This window comes from Orbicella franksi, chromosome 6, assembly GCF_964199315.1.
Source record: "Orbicella franksi chromosome 6, jaOrbFran1.1, whole genome shotgun sequence".
NCBI classification, from domain to species: domain Eukaryota; kingdom Metazoa; phylum Cnidaria; class Anthozoa; order Scleractinia; family Merulinidae; genus Orbicella; species Orbicella franksi.
Genome location: NC_138150.1, coordinates 24,670,951 through 24,688,888, shown reverse-complemented (window position 1 = coordinate 24,688,888; position 17,938 = coordinate 24,670,951). Strand labels below are relative to the sequence as shown.

The 17,938-nt window shown below is 37.0% G+C and overlaps 2 protein-coding genes across 2 annotated transcripts in view; both read left to right on the top strand.

Moving 5' to 3' along the window:
* The window catches only part of LOC145490676 (BUB3-interacting and GLEBS motif-containing protein ZNF207-like), an 83,968-nt gene that overhangs the window by 13,231 nt on the left and 52,799 nt on the right, over positions 1-17,938 (top strand). The window lies entirely within an intron of this gene.
* Positions 3,014-7,470, top strand: LOC145490163 (TNF receptor-associated factor 5-like). Its single transcript, XM_081469271.1, has 5 exons — positions 3,014-3,678; positions 4,157-4,630; positions 4,751-4,910; positions 5,856-6,049; positions 6,671-7,470. Exons 1-5 carry the CDS (start codon positions 3,614-3,616, stop codon positions 6,846-6,848), a joined length of 1,071 nt encoding a protein of 356 aa, XP_081325397.1. The 5' UTR covers positions 3,014-3,613; the 3' UTR covers positions 6,849-7,470.

Below are 17,938 nucleotides of genomic sequence, written 5' to 3'. Positions count from 1 at the left end.
TGCAGCCATAAGCGGTAAAGAGTACGAAATTCAAAGTCGAATAACTCGGAATAAAACAATGCCAAATATGAATTCAGAGCAAGCATTTTTTTGGAAACGAAATACGGTATTTCGTATGGGGCGCCGTTTGTAAATTTATTATTTAGACCGAATTTATGCCATTTTCCCCTTATTTATAAATAATTGGAAATGTCACAAAATTTGTTTATAAATAAGACACAAGAACTTGTCCGTTGATATGTAAATAATCATTTTAGGTACGTCCTGATTTATAAATAATCTTTTACCATAGAGTTATTATATATAAATAACAAACTAAACAACTTCAATTATTTATAAATCAGGTCATCTCTAAAATAGTTATTTACATATCATAAAGTTTGTAAATCCCATTATTTATAAATAAATTACTTCGCCGGGAGTGTAAATTAATTATTTATAGATAATGAACTTCACTAAGTGTGTAAATTCATTATTTAGAAATAATAAATTTCACCTCGCCGAGTGTAAATTTATTATTTATAAATAATGAACTTCACTGAGTGTGTAAATTCATTATTTAGAAATAATAAATTTCACCTCGCCGAGTGTAAATTTATTATTTAGAAATAATGAACTTCACTCAGTGTGTAAATTCATTATTTAGAAATAATGAACTTCACTGAGTATGTAAATTCATTATTTAGAAATAATGAAAGTATGAATGGCTGACTCAGCGTCTCTTGCCCGATCGATTTCGGAGGTTGTTTCTCGCGCCATAAGTGAGACAGTTAATGCTGCCCTTGCTCAGGTAGGTATGCAGCCTGAAATTCAGCAGTGGCGGATCTGGGTGAGGGGCCCGGGGACCCGTTCCCCCCCCCCCCCCCCACCCCACGCTTCAAATATCTATTATGTCGTTCTTATTCACTCAACAATTCGGCAGCTCACACTGCAACAGGAACAACTACTCAAAGGCCGAGGTAACAAGTAAATTTTAAGAAAAGAAACTGCTGCATGAAGAAAATAAAAATCGCTTGGCGTGTTAAGTGAAAGGTCTGATTTCTATTGAAATAGACCTTTTTCGCTTGGGCGGTTTGTTGTTCCATTACAGACCACGTGATATTCTCTAGAGAATTGTTCTTTTATTCATCTAAAAGTTATTTGTTCATATACGCGCAACTATTTGAAAATTTGAAAGGAAGAATTCTCAAGAGTATCATCACATGGTCTGAAATGGGGCAACAAACCGCCCAGTCGAAAAAGGTCTATTCAACAATGGTCTAAACGTAAATTAATTTAGCTTTCCACGTGTACGATCTTTGGACTTGCCTGGAATAGACATGCTTAGCCGTGACTTGATCAAGCCAAACAAAGTGTGTCACACAGCTATCCGTCCAAAGGTCACAAAGGTCACAAAGGTCACAAAGAATTTAACCTGCGAGCATGCTCACGTTTGAGTCAAACGCACGAGTGACGAAGAGGAATAGCGATCGGCGGGAAAGAAGCGCCAAGAAAGTGACTTTCTCCTCTTGCGGCTTCGCCCGTCGATTTCTCGCTCTCAGCTACGCCGAGCGCGTTTGTGCTCCAACGTGAGCCTGTTCGCAGGCTACAAAGAATTATCTGAGCAAGTAAATACATTATTCGATTTCCCGATTTTAAAAGCTCTGCATTTTCTTCATGCAGCAATTTCTTGTCTTAAAATTTACCTGTTACCTCGGCCTTTGAGTAGTTGTTGTCGTTGTCGTTGTTCCTGTTGCAGTGTAAGCTGCCGAATTGTTGAGTGAATAAGAACTACACAATAGATATTTGAAGCGTGATTCTCGCTTAAACGCAATTATTCAAAATAAGGGGGGGGGGTGGGGGGAGCCTCCCCTGGATCTGTCACTGCTGAATTTCAGGCTGAATACCTACCTGAGCAAGGGCAGCATTAACTGTCTCACTTATGGCGCGAGAAACAGCCTCCGAAATCGATCGGGCAAGAGACGCTGGGTCAGCCATTCATACTTTCATTATTTCTAAATAATGAATTTACATACTCAGTGAAGTTCATTATTTCTAAGTAATAAATTTACCCTCGGCGAGATGAAACTTCATTATCTCTAAATAATGAATTTCTAAATAATGAATTTACACACACGGTTAAATTCATTATTTCTAAATAATAAATTTACAGTCGGCGAGATGAAACTTCAATATTTCTAAATAATGAATTTACACACTCAGTGGAGTTCATTATTTATAAATAGTAAATTTACAGTCGGTGAGGTGAAATTCATTATTTCTAAATAATGAATTTACACACTCAGTGAAGTTCATTATTTCTAAATAATGAATTTACACTCGGCGAGGTGAAATTCATTATTTCTAAATAATGAATTTACACACTCAGTAAAGTTCATTATTTATAAATAATAAATTTACACTCGGCGAGGTAAAATTTATTATTTCTAAATGATGAATTTACACTCCCGGCGAAGTAATTTATTTATAAATAATGGGATTTACAAACTTTATGATATGTAAATAACTATTTTAGAGATGACCTGATTTATAAATAATTGAAGTTGTTTAGTTTGTTATTTATATATAATAACTCTATGGTAAAAGATTATTTATAAATCAGGACGTACTTAAAATAATTATTTACATATCAACGGACAAGTTCTTGTGTCTTATTTATGAACAAATTTTGTGGCATTTCCAATTATTTATAAATAAGGGGAAAATGGCATAAATTCGGTCTAAATAATAAATTTACAAACGGCGCCCCATAATTTCGACGTCAGTATCGGTCACGTAATCTTTTTTTCCACGTAACGATTCTTAGCTATCAACCTTTGGACAAGAGAGGCAATAGAAACAGCCTGGGATCGAGGAAGACCTATGTGAGGTGGTACGCCGGACTACAATGAACGTCACAAAAACGTCATTAGAGTTAAACTGTTCTTCCTCCTAACACGAGACCGCAAGTTATGCCGCTCGAAAGTGGTCCCATACAAATGGCCTAAAGAAGTATGACGCGCCATCTGTAGCAAAATTACTTTTCGACATATTACGACTCATATTACGACATATCACGACTCATCATGTGTCGAAAAGACATGATACAGGTCGAAATAGGTCGAAATAGGTCGAAATAAGTAATGTGATATCATCATGTCATGTAATTCTATCTCGAAATAAGTTGGTTGTCATGGCTATACCATGTAATGCGAAGCTCGTAATGACTCATACCATGTAACGTGAAGCCGGTAGTGACGTTCGAACCCTTGGTTACCGCCTGTTGTTAAGGACGGAAACTGTTCTCCTACACGAGGCCTATTTACCCCAGTTCCTCTCGGTTCGATACAGTTCCGCCATATTTTGATCGTTTCGCTCTTTGCCCGATCGTCTTCTCGTGGAAGTGACCATTCAAGCTCACAGTTCGCTCGATAGGATTATTGCCGCTATATATTTACATTTAGTTCTTTTGATTTATTGCATTATTTATTTAGAGTTAGTTCCTCGATCTGTTCCTCTCGCACGTGCTTGATCGTTGCTGCCCTCAATCATTCTCTGTTCGATCCATCTTTCTTGTCTGTCTTTTCGCTCATTTTTGTTCGTAATTTTTAAGTCTTAACTGTCCGACAGAATCATGTCTGGGTATGCTCCTGAATTGTTTGTGGAAAATGTGGACCAAGAGTTTCTCTGCAGTATCTGGTGAGTGAATGTTATTCTTGCATATTTTCCAGCAATTTAAGAGTTCTCTGCCAACCCTGGAACGGTTTCAAAGACGTTACCATCCTTTGACAGGCCTAGTTTTACTTGTAGAGACCTCTTTCGCTTGGGCGGATTGTTGTCCTATTACAGACCACGTGATATTCCCGAGAGATTTGTTCTTTTATCCATCTAAGAATTATTTGTTCATATACACGCAGCTATTTGGAAAATTTGAAGGAAGAATTCTCAAGAGTATCATCACATGGTCTGAAATGGGGCAACAAACCGCCCAGTCAAAAAAGGTCTTTTCCGATTTATAAGTAATGCCATCAACTTTTCCATCGAAAATTGCGGAATTTTTCTTAGACGTATTTTTAGAATCAATTTTTAAGGCTGTGACAGCATCAATTTTGTGGCTACTGCCAAATTTTTTGGAATAAATTGTGAAATGTGTTTTTTGTTGTTGTTATTGTTGCAGTTATGGTGTGTTCAACAAGCCAGTCTCTTGTCAAGATGGGCATTCCTTCTGCCACCACTGCATCACCCAGTGGCAGTCAAATAACAATCATTGTCCAGTCGACAGGAGCGTTTTAAGTGGCACTTTGGTTAGAAATCTTGCAGTTGAAGGTGCTATTAGCAGGAGAGTAATGAAGTGTCCGTCAACGATCTCTCTTCCTGGTGGCTGCAGCTGGACTGGGCCAACAGCTGGTCTGGAGAATCACCTTTCAAATTGCAACATGAAGATTGTGGAATGCAATTTTAAAGGTAGAGGATGCATTCTTCGTTCTTACCAACGTGAACTTGCCCAGCTTCTGCTAATCTGCCCTCACAGGACAGAGAAGTGCCCTTCCTGTGGTGTGGACGTTCCACATAGTGATCAAATAGGTCATGATGAGCTTTGTGTTCGCAAATTGGTGCCATGTCCGAACAATTGTGGGATTCAGGTGGAAAGGTAGATTTTAGTCAATTATGTATTGTTATTGATGGGAGCTACTTGTGTTAGATAGTCTTCATTTGCTCTTTATCTAAAATGTTTCTTTCTCCTAAATCCTTTCCACTCATTTTTCTTTAGATGCAAGATGCTCTCCCATTTGGCTTTTGTGTGTTCAAAGGAAGGGCGACCCTGCCCCCTCTATGCTGTAGGATGTACTGAGGTGCACTCATTAGCTGATTCAGATTCCTCAAGCCACCTCAAGCTTCTCCTCGAAGCTCCTGTTTCTGGGGCATGTGGAGTAAGTCTTTATAGCAAAGATTTAGTTAGTAAATATCCATCAATGAACATACCATTTAACAAAATAATATTTGTCATTACACATGTCGTCATGTAAACCTACTACATTCAAAGCCATAGTAAGCTGCCACTCTCAGGGAAATGGGAGGTGGGTGTTTAATAGTGGTTGTTCATTATTTTTCGTCATCGGGCTAACTGCTTAGAACTAAATCATCATCAATGTGTGTTTGAGTGATTTTATTAGGCGTCCCTTTCTATTAAGGACTCTTATATATATATATATATATATATATATATATATATATATATATATATATATATCTATATCTATATCTATATCTATATCTATATCTATATCTATCTCTATCTCTATCTCTATCTATATCTATATCTATATCTATATCTATATCTATATCTATATCTATATATATATATATATATATATATATATATATATATATATATAGACCTGTATTAAACTTTGGATGACCATTTAATAGGGTTTTTGTTTGTAGTAGTTAGGGAAAATTATTTCTCGATAAATGGCTAGTTAATAAGGGGTGGCTGTTTAATAAGGGGTGACAACTTAACGGGTGGCCGTTTAACATAGGTTCCCCCCAAAAAAATTTTTACAAGCAGCTGTGACTAAGGAATGGTACATTGGTAGTTAACATTAATTTTGTATATATTGTTTTATGTGTTAAATGGCAGTATTCATTGTTCATGTAACTTATAAGAGGCAAGGAGAATATTCTTCTCTGAAATTTCTCCCCTTCCACAGTCTTTTACCTTGTTTAAATGGCAATCATTTCTGGTTGTTTTGAAGACAATTGAAAATCATGGCTAGAATTTGCCCAAAAGAAAAACATTTCATTGCCTATGTGAATGCTTGGTCTGTAGTCATATGGATTTTTCATGGATTTAACTTCCGTATTTTGTCCCTTAGATTCCTAGTCCAGGTCTAGATGGCATGTCTTTTGCTGGGTCATGGCGAATTGGTGGTGAAGTCACTCTGCCTATTTGCAGTCCATTGTACAAAGGTCATGCAGGCTTGGTGAGGCTTGAAATACGCAGTGGTATTTCTCTGAAGCTTTTTTTTGAATCAAAGTTGCAGTTGCCTTGTTATGGTATTGTTTTGAGGTTTGTATTTCATTTTTGAATTACATGGTTGTATTTTACTTAATTTCTCTTTACACCGTATTGATTCGATTTCACACCTCCTACCATCTAGCGTGTTCTTCTTAATAAGCATCCACCGTAACTGTTTGTTCAATAAGTGCACCAATTTGAAACTGACATTGTTGATGGTGTTATCAGTATGACTCCTACTTTCTTCCTTTCCATTGGCAGAGAGCCCACCACCCGACCTGCTCACACGTAGTGCCATGTAAACATGTTTTGCTGTAGACAATATTCTGCTATGCGTAAATTACTGAAATCACGCTACAGAATCCATCAGAGAGTGATGTAAATATGAGAACAATCATTGTGATTGAATGACAAAACAATCATTGAACTTGGTTATTGCAAAATATGTTTTGTCAGTGTCTTGCTGATCAATTCATGTGGTCATCACCAACAAACCACAATATTTTGCTCAAAATGATCAACTCATTGCAGTTGCATCTACTGTCCAATGCACACATGTGTATATCTTCATGTGTGTGGATTTAGATGTACATTATACATCTCCTAGAGTTTGTTATGTAACCCGTCAATATAACTCTAAGGTCACCTTGATGTCACCTTGTCTATTTGCAGGTGTTGTTTCCGTTGTGGAACGGACAAAGTTAAGTTCAGTGCCCCTCAAGATTTAATGTGCCAAGCTTCTGTTGCATGCATTGAAATGCAGAATGTTTGCCCCGAGAACAAATTTTATGAGATGGCTCGTAACAACGATCCAGTTTTTTTGGACTTTCTTCTTACCATGTGTGCTTGAAAAACTTTTCAATGTGTAATTTCAAACATTACCAAGGGATATGTGGGTCACGTTGGCTCCTGAATATATGTGTTTGACAGTGTCCTCTTCTCGCAGATAACTTCAGTTGAGTTCCGCAGCATGCGCTATCCTAGGATTAAGGATAAGTACAAGATGCTGACTCCTGATGTACATGTTTGTGGAGATGCATGTTTAATCAGTTGAGGTCTGCAGCATCCAACATCCTTAGACAATTATTGAGTCATTTGTGCTTACCACCCAAAAACCTGTGTTGTTTCCTTTTTTTATTGGAATTTTGAAGAAGTTTTATTTGGTGTTCTATGGCAATGCAAAACCTAACATCTTTGCTATAGTTGTCTGCGTTTTTTTTCTGATGATTGTAATTTGATTTCTATTGGTCAAAACATCCTGGCCACAATGAGTTGAGTTGGTTACTCGATGATACCCCCTGTGTCTTAGTGTGCAACTTTTTCAGTGAGGGAATGAAAATTTCCTACTGAGACTGAAACTTTTATGAGGGTGACATACTACTAGTCCAATGGGATTTTCACCTAAGACAACAGGTTAATATCCTCTGGGGGAAGAGGAGGGGACTAGGAAACCGAAAATTATAAATAAAGAAACCCACACTTCTTTGACCTTCATATTCACCATTTCCCAATAAGCCATTTCTTCCTTTTCTCGGGTGGTTTTTTCATCAAATTGATCAATGATGAATAAAAATTGTAAAATTTTGATGTTAGCTCACATTAATAAATGATTATGACATAGACCTGAGGGTTTACTGGAAAACTCACCATTGGTAAAATTCATACCGAACTACATCTGTGACCCGAGCGGCGTATTTTCCATATCCTGGCCTGTAAACATATTGAAAGCGTCATTTTCCGTCTATTTATAGCTGGTTTTTCAACATCCAGTTTTCGATATAATAAATAGAAAATTGCAAAGTGGCTTGAAGATATGAATTTTATTTTCGCGTCTTTACTACAATATTGTACTCACTCGCTGCATTCTTTCGCTGCCGTGTAATGTCCTCCATTTATTATTTATAAAATAAGTGAGCTATTACGTGCGCTCTCATCGGTGTATAGGTGTGTTTAGATGAGAGCATGTAAACACAGTTGTGACGTTTTAGATTCGCACAGATTTTTTAGAATTATCTCATAACAGTAATACAGCACTTTTTCCATGTTTATATAGCCTCGGCTAAACACTCGTGAGGTCTATTCTTGAAAATTATGCAAAACCTCCACTATGTCTCGGGTTTTCATAACTGTCTTGAATTCTCACCACCCCCCTGACGTTTAGATGAGGCTATGTAAACACGGAAAAAGTGATCTATTGCTTAAATAGACACGCGCGTTGTGCTGGAAAATACACCACTCTTAAATTCATAGGCATCCACATCTACATTTAATAGGAAACCACATCTGGGACTCGTGTCATTAGTTATCATCGTTGGTCTTCGAAAATTTGCGGTAATTTTTTGTAAACGTTCGTGTGGCCTTTGGACATTTCCCGGAGAATCCTCGTAAATCTTCGGATAGTGTTCGGAAAATCTTTGAAAAGTCGTCAAGAACGCCGTTATCCGATCGGTTCTATATATCGAATATCTCTTCTCTTGTTTCACTTGGTATCTCAATCGTGAGATATCGAGTTCAAAACTGGAAGAGATATTCCATAGCTCGTACGCGCGCCCATGTATTGTCCTCTCTACATTCCCTGGAAATAGCGTCAATTCAACAAGCATTTTAAAGGGTATAAAGGGTGCAAAGCTTTGCCATGGAGGATCCTTCGACATGACTAACATACGGATTGAGATATTGTAATCTGAAATAATGACCTTCTGGCTAAACCTTTCTTAACTTTTTCTTTTACTTGAGGGTGCTCTCAAGAGTTTTTGCCGGTGGTGATTGTTGCGTTTTGAAAACATCTGATACGTTTTCGAAGTTCAAGCGCCTTTTTTTGTTAAATTTCTTAAGTATAGGAAGGACGGGGCCTCAGTTTGCTGAAGTTGTTTGTGGATCCATGACCAGTAAAGATCAGTAAATGAATGGTTAATCTAGTGATTGCGGTCCAACCACGGGCACGAAGAAAATTAGGCTTAATAAAAAAAAAAAATGAAACTCCCTATCCTCGGTAAAGGTAGGACAAATTTTAGTAGGATCAAGTAATTAAATATCAGAACAAAAAACAAATGAAATATATCTCGCGGGGTAGGAGGCAGTACAAGCTTGATCCGGAAAAATAGCTCTTGCACGGTATCATGACAGGGACATACTCGACCTTATTAACTCTTCTCTTTGTTTATGGAAAGTACAAACAATTACAAACCTTTGTCCCTTCTGTAATTTATTACATGGGCAAGCAAAAGAAAAAGTAAACAAATTTGCCCGCTTTTTTTTCCTTTTTTTTTTTCACAAGTCCGCGGTAAGTGACGAAGCTTGTGTAGACACTTACAAAATACTTCAAAAATAATCGTGCTTTTTTTTTATTCAACTTTCCAATTTGTTTCGCCATTATTTGTTACTTGGAAAAATTTCAGGCTTGTAACTTGTTTTCGACTTGCGACGCACCGGTGGAAAATAGAAATATGTGTTCCACCTTTTTTCATGTGTATTCCTTTTGGCTACAAAATTCCGTGCATCCCTTTGATGAACTAGAGGCTTGGGAAACACTAAGAAGAACCACGAGGACTTCAATTAATTTCGTTGAGTACAAATAACGAGCGACGATTGTTCTAGTGCCGGTTAGATGGTATCTTATTATGTTCGACAGGTCGATTTTTCAGTTCATTTTCATTTCTGCTTCTCCAAGACTTAGCTTCCACTCATGTTTTTATAACTCGATAGAAACACGGAAAATGTTTTGTGTCTCTTCAATGGAAACTGGGCTTGCGCGGGCTTCTTTAAGAGTTTTCACGAGTCTGTGTTAGTAATTAACGCCAGCTTTTTATTTTTGTTCTCAGTGGGAGGAGAGATGCATAAAACCGACTTCAACAGTTTTTTTCCAAGGGAGAACCAGGGGTTCCTTTGGTTTCTAATTGACCCAAAAAGGATCCAGCGTAGACATACCATTTGAGATCACTAGGAAAAAGTGCGTTGCATCATCTCGATGGCGTCATCTCTGTCTGTATAATTATTATTTAGAATCGTTTAATTCGACAGTTATTTTAAAAAGTCTTCTTGCCTTCAGGCTTGTACATGTAGTATTCTATATATAAAATTTATAACTTATAAGTGGTTACACCTATGTCTTTACAAGGGTAGAATTAAGAAGTGCCGAAAAACTAAGATAAAAATGTTGGGTATTGGCCGTATTATTTTCATTTTAACTTGTCGTGCTTTTAACTGCTTTAACTCCTTTTCGTACCTCGATCGCAAAAATAGCTCTTTTTTCGATGCCTCTTAATTTTTGCGATTTTCAGGTGGAATCGTTTAATTGGAATACAAGATTTTCGTATTCTATTTAACTAAGCTTACAATCGATACGTGAAGCAACACGCAGAGATGTCAAACATGATAATCGTTGTCTCTCTATTAAATATGGGTTTAAAAGTAAGGTAAATATGGCTGTATTGCGTTCTATATTCTTATTGCGCGATTCCTACTTAATTCTTCGCACTTTGATAGGAAACTTCAAACGCGCAACGCCAACCGCAATATCATTTTCACTCTTATGGTGGATTTGTTTATAAATTCATCTGAATAGAAGAAGGATTTTAGCTAAAAGCTACGAACAAGATTTTATATGTTACCTTTTATTGTATAATACTTCGATTTTTTTGCGGGGGGGGGGGGGGGGGGCGGGGGCGGGTAATACCGTGGATTTAGGTTTTTTCTCAGTTCGTGAGCGGGCGGTTTTAAAAAAAATCCTGCAATCTATTTGGTTCGTCGCGTTGATCTATTTTCGTGAGCAAATTTGCGATAATTAATCGTTAGTCTTTTGCCCTTTTTACTCCTCCATCGACTATTAATCAACGCAAGTTTTTCTTTATTAACACGAGAGAAACAAAAGTGATCGTGTGAGTGTGATGTGTGTGTGTGTGTGTGTGTGTGTGTGTGTGATTCAACAAACTGTGGCGACTCGAATTCTAGAATTTGTACTTCAGGTCTCACACAACAGTGAAGCAGCTAAGGAAAAAACGCGGTTTAAAATCGATTTCATTTTTCTCTTTTTTCCTATAAATGACATGTTCCCCAATGTTCTCGTATTTTGCAATTTAGAATAATTTTGGTATACAATAAACAATGATTTTTTCCAATTTTTTTTATTTTATAATACTTCAGAAGAATTTTGATTTGGCAATAATAACTAATTTTTCAACTTTCTCCGATTTTCCAGTGCCAATAGATTATGATAATATTTTCTTGCCAACACTGTACAATAATTTCGCTTTTTTATAAGTTTCTCGTAATATCTAATGTAAAATAAATTTTCCATTTTCTCAATTTTCCAATAAATATTTCTTCATATTTTTCAGGAAATTTGTTATATTTCACAATAAAAAACAATTTTACAAATAGAACCATAGAATATTTTCAAATTTCATCTCTCTTCCAATATACAGTGATTTTACATTTTTACTTTTTTCTTATTTAACGATGTAAAAAAGTTTCTTTTTCAACTTCCAATTTCCTATAATAACTTATTTTTCAAAAACAGTGTGTCATGATTTTATTTAAAGATCATAGTAACTGTCTCTCCGTACTGTCAGTGACGGTACTTTGAAAATCTTTTTTCCAAATTTTGTGGAGTCGGATTTTTTTACTTCCTTGTAAAAGTTATTATTAGTGAATTTCTTCTTCATTGGCCGCTCTTGCTCAAAACTACTCCAAAGTAAAATTTTCCTTTCTAAGATTTCTGCCTAGTTCCTGCTTGTCCAGAAAGCATAAATATGACCGGAAAATTGCATCGTTACTCAAAATTGGTATATCTTTCAGTCGAGTATATGAATAGTGCCTAAAAAGTTCACACAAACTCTTTATTCGATAGCGCGTCTTTTGCTAGCCGACTTTTGTCGGTCAATCTCGTTCCCAGGGTTTCTCTTCTTCCCAGCCCCTGGAGCGAGAGAGGGGCCGGAAGAAAATAGACCCTGGGAACGAGGTTATTTGTCTGATATTTTTGTGTCTATTTTGTTATTATTTTTTTAACGCGGTCAAATAAAAGTAAGACTCCCCGTTTCTCTTGACAGCTAGATCCCTAAAAAAAGAAGAACGCACGAAAAATAGTGGAACTACCCCGGTGAGAAGGGAGACTGCCTGCCAGACGTTTAAGTTTCAAGTGCATGCGATTGGAGCGTCTACGCGAGGTTGCGAGCGCGGAGAAAAGAGATTTTTTTTTCTCCGATTTGCCGCCTTTGAAACCTGTTTGATTGCCGGTTCCGCCCAAGTTTGATCGATCGCGTAATAGTGAACACTTCGAGTTTAGTTGAGTTCGTTCTTCGTTTTCAGTGGACGTTTTAACTGTAAACCCTTGGAATGATGGAATGAGCTATGAGAAACACCAAACAAGTGTCCCTAAAAGAGAGACGATATCGACTTTTCGTGATTTTCTGTTCGCTTCTTTCTCTAATTTTACATAACATTAAATGAGGTACAACCGACTACCCGTATCCTCTAGAGACCTCTAGGGTGAAGGGGAAAACTTAAAATGGAGGGTCTCTGAGCAACTATGCATCTTAACGGAATGTAGGCTGAAGTTATTCAACGTGTGGGCTGTAAACTCTACCAGTCCCTGCCCGTCGCCCGCTCGCTTTAATTTTCGATCGACCCCACTGACCGAGGCTGACCTCTTCCCCAGGCTCTCTCGGCTTTCGGATCCGTTCGTCCCGTTTTCGCGGCTACTTGCAACCAGCTTTCTTGTTGTGCTCTTTCAGCACATGTAGGCTAATATCCCGGGTATTTGTACAGTTCAGTGTAGCGATGGACCCATTGAACACGACAAAAACGAGACTCCTTCGAGTTGCGGGTGAACTCCTTTCTCTAGCTGATCAAAGTAAGTAAAGCATCTTATTTGTTGTACCTATTTTTATTTAAGTTTTTAATGAAGTACAAGGCATCAATCCATGAATCCCTCAATCGATCAATCAATCTATCTATCAATCCATCACCTTTTCATTGTGCAATATTAATTCATAGGCTCAGACTACAAGAGGAAAGGGAACTGAAGAGGCAGCAGGATCTGGACTATGAAGAGTCACTCCAGAATGACAGAGAGAAGGTGTGAAAAACTAGCAGCACTTTGGCACTCCATGATATGAAAAGAACTGTACAATAATTTTTAAATACTGGCTAATTATATGGCAAGATTTCCGTATAACCCCATACATTTATTATGCATACAGTTCTTTGTTTAACTAAACAATAACGAAAACAATAGCGCTCCTTTGAGACTTATCTGATTTGAATAACTCTAAATTTTACCAAGTGTCGCATACTTTTAGACTTAAATTTTTTTTCGAATTTTCTATCTAAAATATGCAAAAACGGAACGATTTCTTGGAGACTTAGAATAATTTCTCGAGTTTTAGGTCTAAATTACGGAAAACCGAAACGAAATATCATAATTTTGGGCGCATTTACCGTATTTGTAAACTGAGCGCAGGGTTAAAACTGCTTAAAATAATAGCGATTTAGACCTGTTCGCTAGTTTAAAAAAGCTTAAAATACTGTTTTAGGCCTAAGCAAGAGGTGTGCGAAAGGTAAGTGGTTCGAGACCTGATGGGGTACAAGAAAAAAAAGGGAAAAAAAATCCGTAAGGAGCCTGGGTAATATGGAGAAGAAAAAGAGGGAAGAGGGGAGCTAGGGGAAGAAGAGAATCGGCGAAAAGACAACGCGCAATAGCGCGCTATCAAATCCTCTTCTATTCACACAGTAAGTAGTAATTATCAATGTATATATTCAATACCTTAGGGAGTTGCTATTGTCTTCAAAAACAATAGAGCGCATACATAATTAATAATTCAGCATGCATAATAAATGTATGGGGTTATACGGAAATCTTTCCAATTATATCAAGTGATGTTCTAGCACATCTGATTAGTTCCTTATTTGCTTCAGGCAAAAAGGCAGAGGAATACAAAAGCCTGTCAGACAGACGATGAACCAGCCCCTGAGGTATCACATTTGATATTAGTAATGCAACAGATGAACTATTCTCTTGTTGCTTCTTGCTAATTCAAGCCATTGCCATGGTTAATGGCTGTAATGCATGTACCTCTATCATGACCTTACCACTGTAGAAAACAGGGTTGTTGGTTTTTTCTGTACCATGAAAAATATTTCGACGGCATTATTTTGGAAGCATAGATGTCCAGCATATATATACACCATCTTTCAAGGTGTTTCTCAAGCCGAAATAAGTTATTAATTAACAAATCATACCAGACAAATTTAAATCCAATAATGAATAATGGGTAATACATTTATAATCTGTGAATTTGTATTCCAGCCACAACCAGAACTAGATGAGGCCACAAATCCACCACCAACAAAGAGGCTGAGATCGGATGAATTGACTCGTGTCATCATTATTTTGCCAGATGGAGAAAGGCACCAGTTGGATATTTCATGGGAAAGTCCATTGAAGGTGGGTAATGTGAATACTCTGAAGAAATGCAGATTTCAATGCCTTTCATTTACCATTAATATTATAACCCAGATGTATGCACAAGACCACATAATTTGTTGTTTCTAATGTAGCCTGCATCACTTGGTTTGTTGTTGCCCCTTCAATATTGGAAAGTTTTGATGGTGAAATTCAATTTGCCCTTGTCTCAAGGCTCCCCTTTTTATCATATGACACCATGGAGTCATGGATATGCTATTCAAAAATATCATCCTAAGGGGCTCAATTTATGATGCTATGGGCAGTTAAGGTGCATGTGAACAATGTTTCCCCCAAAATAGGCTTTTTTATTTGAACAAAACTGTGTCATGAGCCATCGAAATGTAAACGGCCATGAGTTTTTAAGTCTCAGGCCCATGTTTCTTGTTATTCAATGCAGCCTAATCTTGAATCACACACTTCCAAGAGAGACAACTGAAACAATGAACCACTATAATGCAATATACTGAAGTCACTATTGGAAAAACTAAGCAGTAATTAGGGAGTAACTACAAAGTTAAGGATATAGAGTGGTAAAATCAGAGACGTGCCCATATCCTCATTTAAAATCCCAGACCTAGGCTGATTGGAGAACTTTTTTTTTTCACAATTCTCGCATGTGAGATGCCATGATTATTCCCATCATAAAATTAATGACCGCAACTGAACTTTTTAAAATTTCCATTATAAAAGAAGTAATCAGGAAATATCAACTTGACATCAATGTACAGCAGATGTCTCTCTCAGGTGTTTGCAACTCCAGGAGATGGCTGAAATTTAAGCTGTGTATAACCTCTTCTGGGAAATCAAAGAATATTATCGGTGTGAGTGGGTGGGCACAATCCATTGTCTACTAAAATAATATATTTGTTGTTATGTAAAGCAATTTGGTGAGATACTACTTCTAAGGGCCTCTTATCTCATCTGCTTGCATTTTAAATTAAACACAGGAGTTGCACCAACAAGTCAGAAATTTGCTACCTGAAGGCTCAACAACCATCTCCCTAGCCTAGCAAGTTGACGGAAACATCTGGAGACTAGTTCCTGACCATGAAACCATGTCTGTGGCACAGTTTCAAATCGAGCCAAATTGTGTCCTGAGGTCCAGTTATGGGGAAGACTTGAATGAAACTGATCCCTGAAATGACCATTTTCATTTGAGTCAAGAACCTAGCTCAATGAAGGAAATGCCTGACTTGTTTCTTCAGAGAATGGATATGTGGGAAATGCTGACGCCTGAAATTCTCTTGTGAGTGTTTCCAGTTGAGACTTGCAGCACACACTATCTTTAGCCAATTTAAAATGCTGACTCCTGAATCAGTTGAGAACTGCAGCATTCATTGAAATTACAAGGTTTTTCATTGATTTTAGCATATTTAAAACATGCTTTGGCGTGATTTATCAACCAGGGAAACTCAACAGACTTTTTAAACTTTTCTGCACCAAGCAAATGGAAAATTTATTCACTTATGTTTTAACAGATTGGTACCACTGAGTTTTTGATTTCATGCATTTATATTACTACTTAAATGAAAGTCAAGATCAGCATTCTTTCAATGAGCAACGATTTGAAGCATATTTCCGTTTTATACAAACTAACTGATCTACTCATAGTTTACACCTGTAAATCACGCCAGAGCATAAATGTGCCATTATTGACCTTTTTACAATCTTTTTATGCCTGGCAACAATGAGTCAAGTTGGTTACTTGATGATACCTCCTGAGACTTGGAATGCTACTCCGTATCTATTGTGAAACATTTGGTCACACTACACACAGTTGAGTAGAGTAAGAGAATTCCAATGTACATCTGACCAAAGAAAGCAGGATAATACCCTCTTAGAAATGAGGGGGGGACCAGGAAACCATTGCCATAATAATGGGTCTGTCTTTGTTTAGTATAAGTATATAATTGGTATTGTTTGTCTAACTCCACAAAATATACTAACTGCCTTAGCCTTAAGTATGATTAGCAGCCTTATGGTCCCTTCCACAGTACACAAGGTAAATTTGAAAACACATGCAACTTTATTTTTAAGTTAGGCCTACTGTCCAAAATATAATCTGTCAGGGAAATGGAACTTTTCTAAAATGCTCTGCTCTACAAACTGGAGGAATTTGAAAATGCCAGTATGAATGAAAAAGTTTGAAAATGAAGCTTTTCGAAGATGATGGTATCACAAAAACCGTGTGATTTCTCTGCACGAGTTTACCTCAAACACAAGCAATCTCAAATTTCTCTGGTGTAGTGTGAAGGTCACAGTTTGTATTGAAAAGTATTCAAAATTAAAAACGGAAAAACATTGAAAAATATCATACTCTTCCTATAGTTAGGGTGTAGCCCAAACTACAGCTTAATTTGCAGCTAGCTTTTGATGTGTGGCTTATATAGACTACATACGAAAACATGCCAGGATACTTTTCCGTGAAAATTATCTGTTCTGAGGAGCGCACACAGGTTTTTGAGAGGACCAATGTGGTCTTTGAGGAACAGATGATGTCCATGGACAAATAGATGCGAATATTTTCCTGCCAAATGAAGGCTGTTGTGTTTATTGTCTATTGAATATTTTTCGCAACACGCTAAGTTTTGAAAATTGGGGAACATCACCTCAGTTTTATCTGGTGTATAATCAGTCACGTGACACATTTACACCAACTGCATGCTAGCTAAAATATCTGATGGATTATAATGCCAGATATTAACTTGTCCTCAAGTGTGTAAGAGGGAAAAGTCGTTAATGTAAATGGTAAGAGAGGTTAAAGTCTCGTGTAGAATGGGTGTATGATTTTCTGCTTTCAAAAGACAGAGCTGTCCAAAATTGTTTTGCTGTTATCTTTTGATATCAAATATTGCCTGCTTAATGACATTTTGCAGGGCACAGAAAAGAAACTGAATACAGTCAGCAGAAGTATGATTATCATTGAAAGTTTAATGTTAGGTCTGATTCGATGAATGTTGATTGAAATAATTCTTATAAAAATCCTTATCTCCCTTAGTTGACAAAACAGAACATAGATTCTGAAAAGAAGTATTTACAAAAATTGATAAGTGAATAATGGATGGAGAGTTATTTTTCTTGGTAAGCATGGACAAAAGATAAAACATAAAGGTAACTTAGACTAGGAGATTTATACTAAAACAATTAGATTATTTGCTCTTGATTTCTATGTGTGATAGTCGACGAGGGCGCAGCACGCGATAGAAATCTCTAGCTCATAATCTAATTGCTTAAAGTAGTTGGTAGGCCTTAGCCTTTTGTCCAGGAGAAAAGGGTCTGGTTGTCAAAATAAGGTTCGGATAACAAGATGTTTGTACATGTCAGTTGCAAAAAGAATGAAATCAAGCAAAACTCGCTATTCTAAGACCCATCCTGTCCATTTTAATATCTTTTAGTGTTGAACAGTCGGATTTCCTCTTGTTCAGCTACACTCCCGCTGAAGTAACATTCCAGTATCACTCAGATCACCTATAGCA

Excerpts from the sequence above, each read along its gene's own strand:
- LOC145490163 (XM_081469271.1), top strand. The coding sequence starts at position 3,614 with ATGTCTGGGTATGCTCCTGAATTGTTTGTGGAAAATGTGGACCAAGAG. Across the intron at positions 4,631-4,750 it reads TGTGGGATTCAGGTGGAAAG|ATGCAAGATGCTCTCCCATT; the intron begins GTAGATTTTAGT and ends ATTTTTCTTTAG. Across the intron at positions 6,050-6,670 it reads TGTTATGGTATTGTTTTGAG|GTGTTGTTTCCGTTGTGGAA; the intron begins GTTTGTATTTCA and ends GTCTATTTGCAG.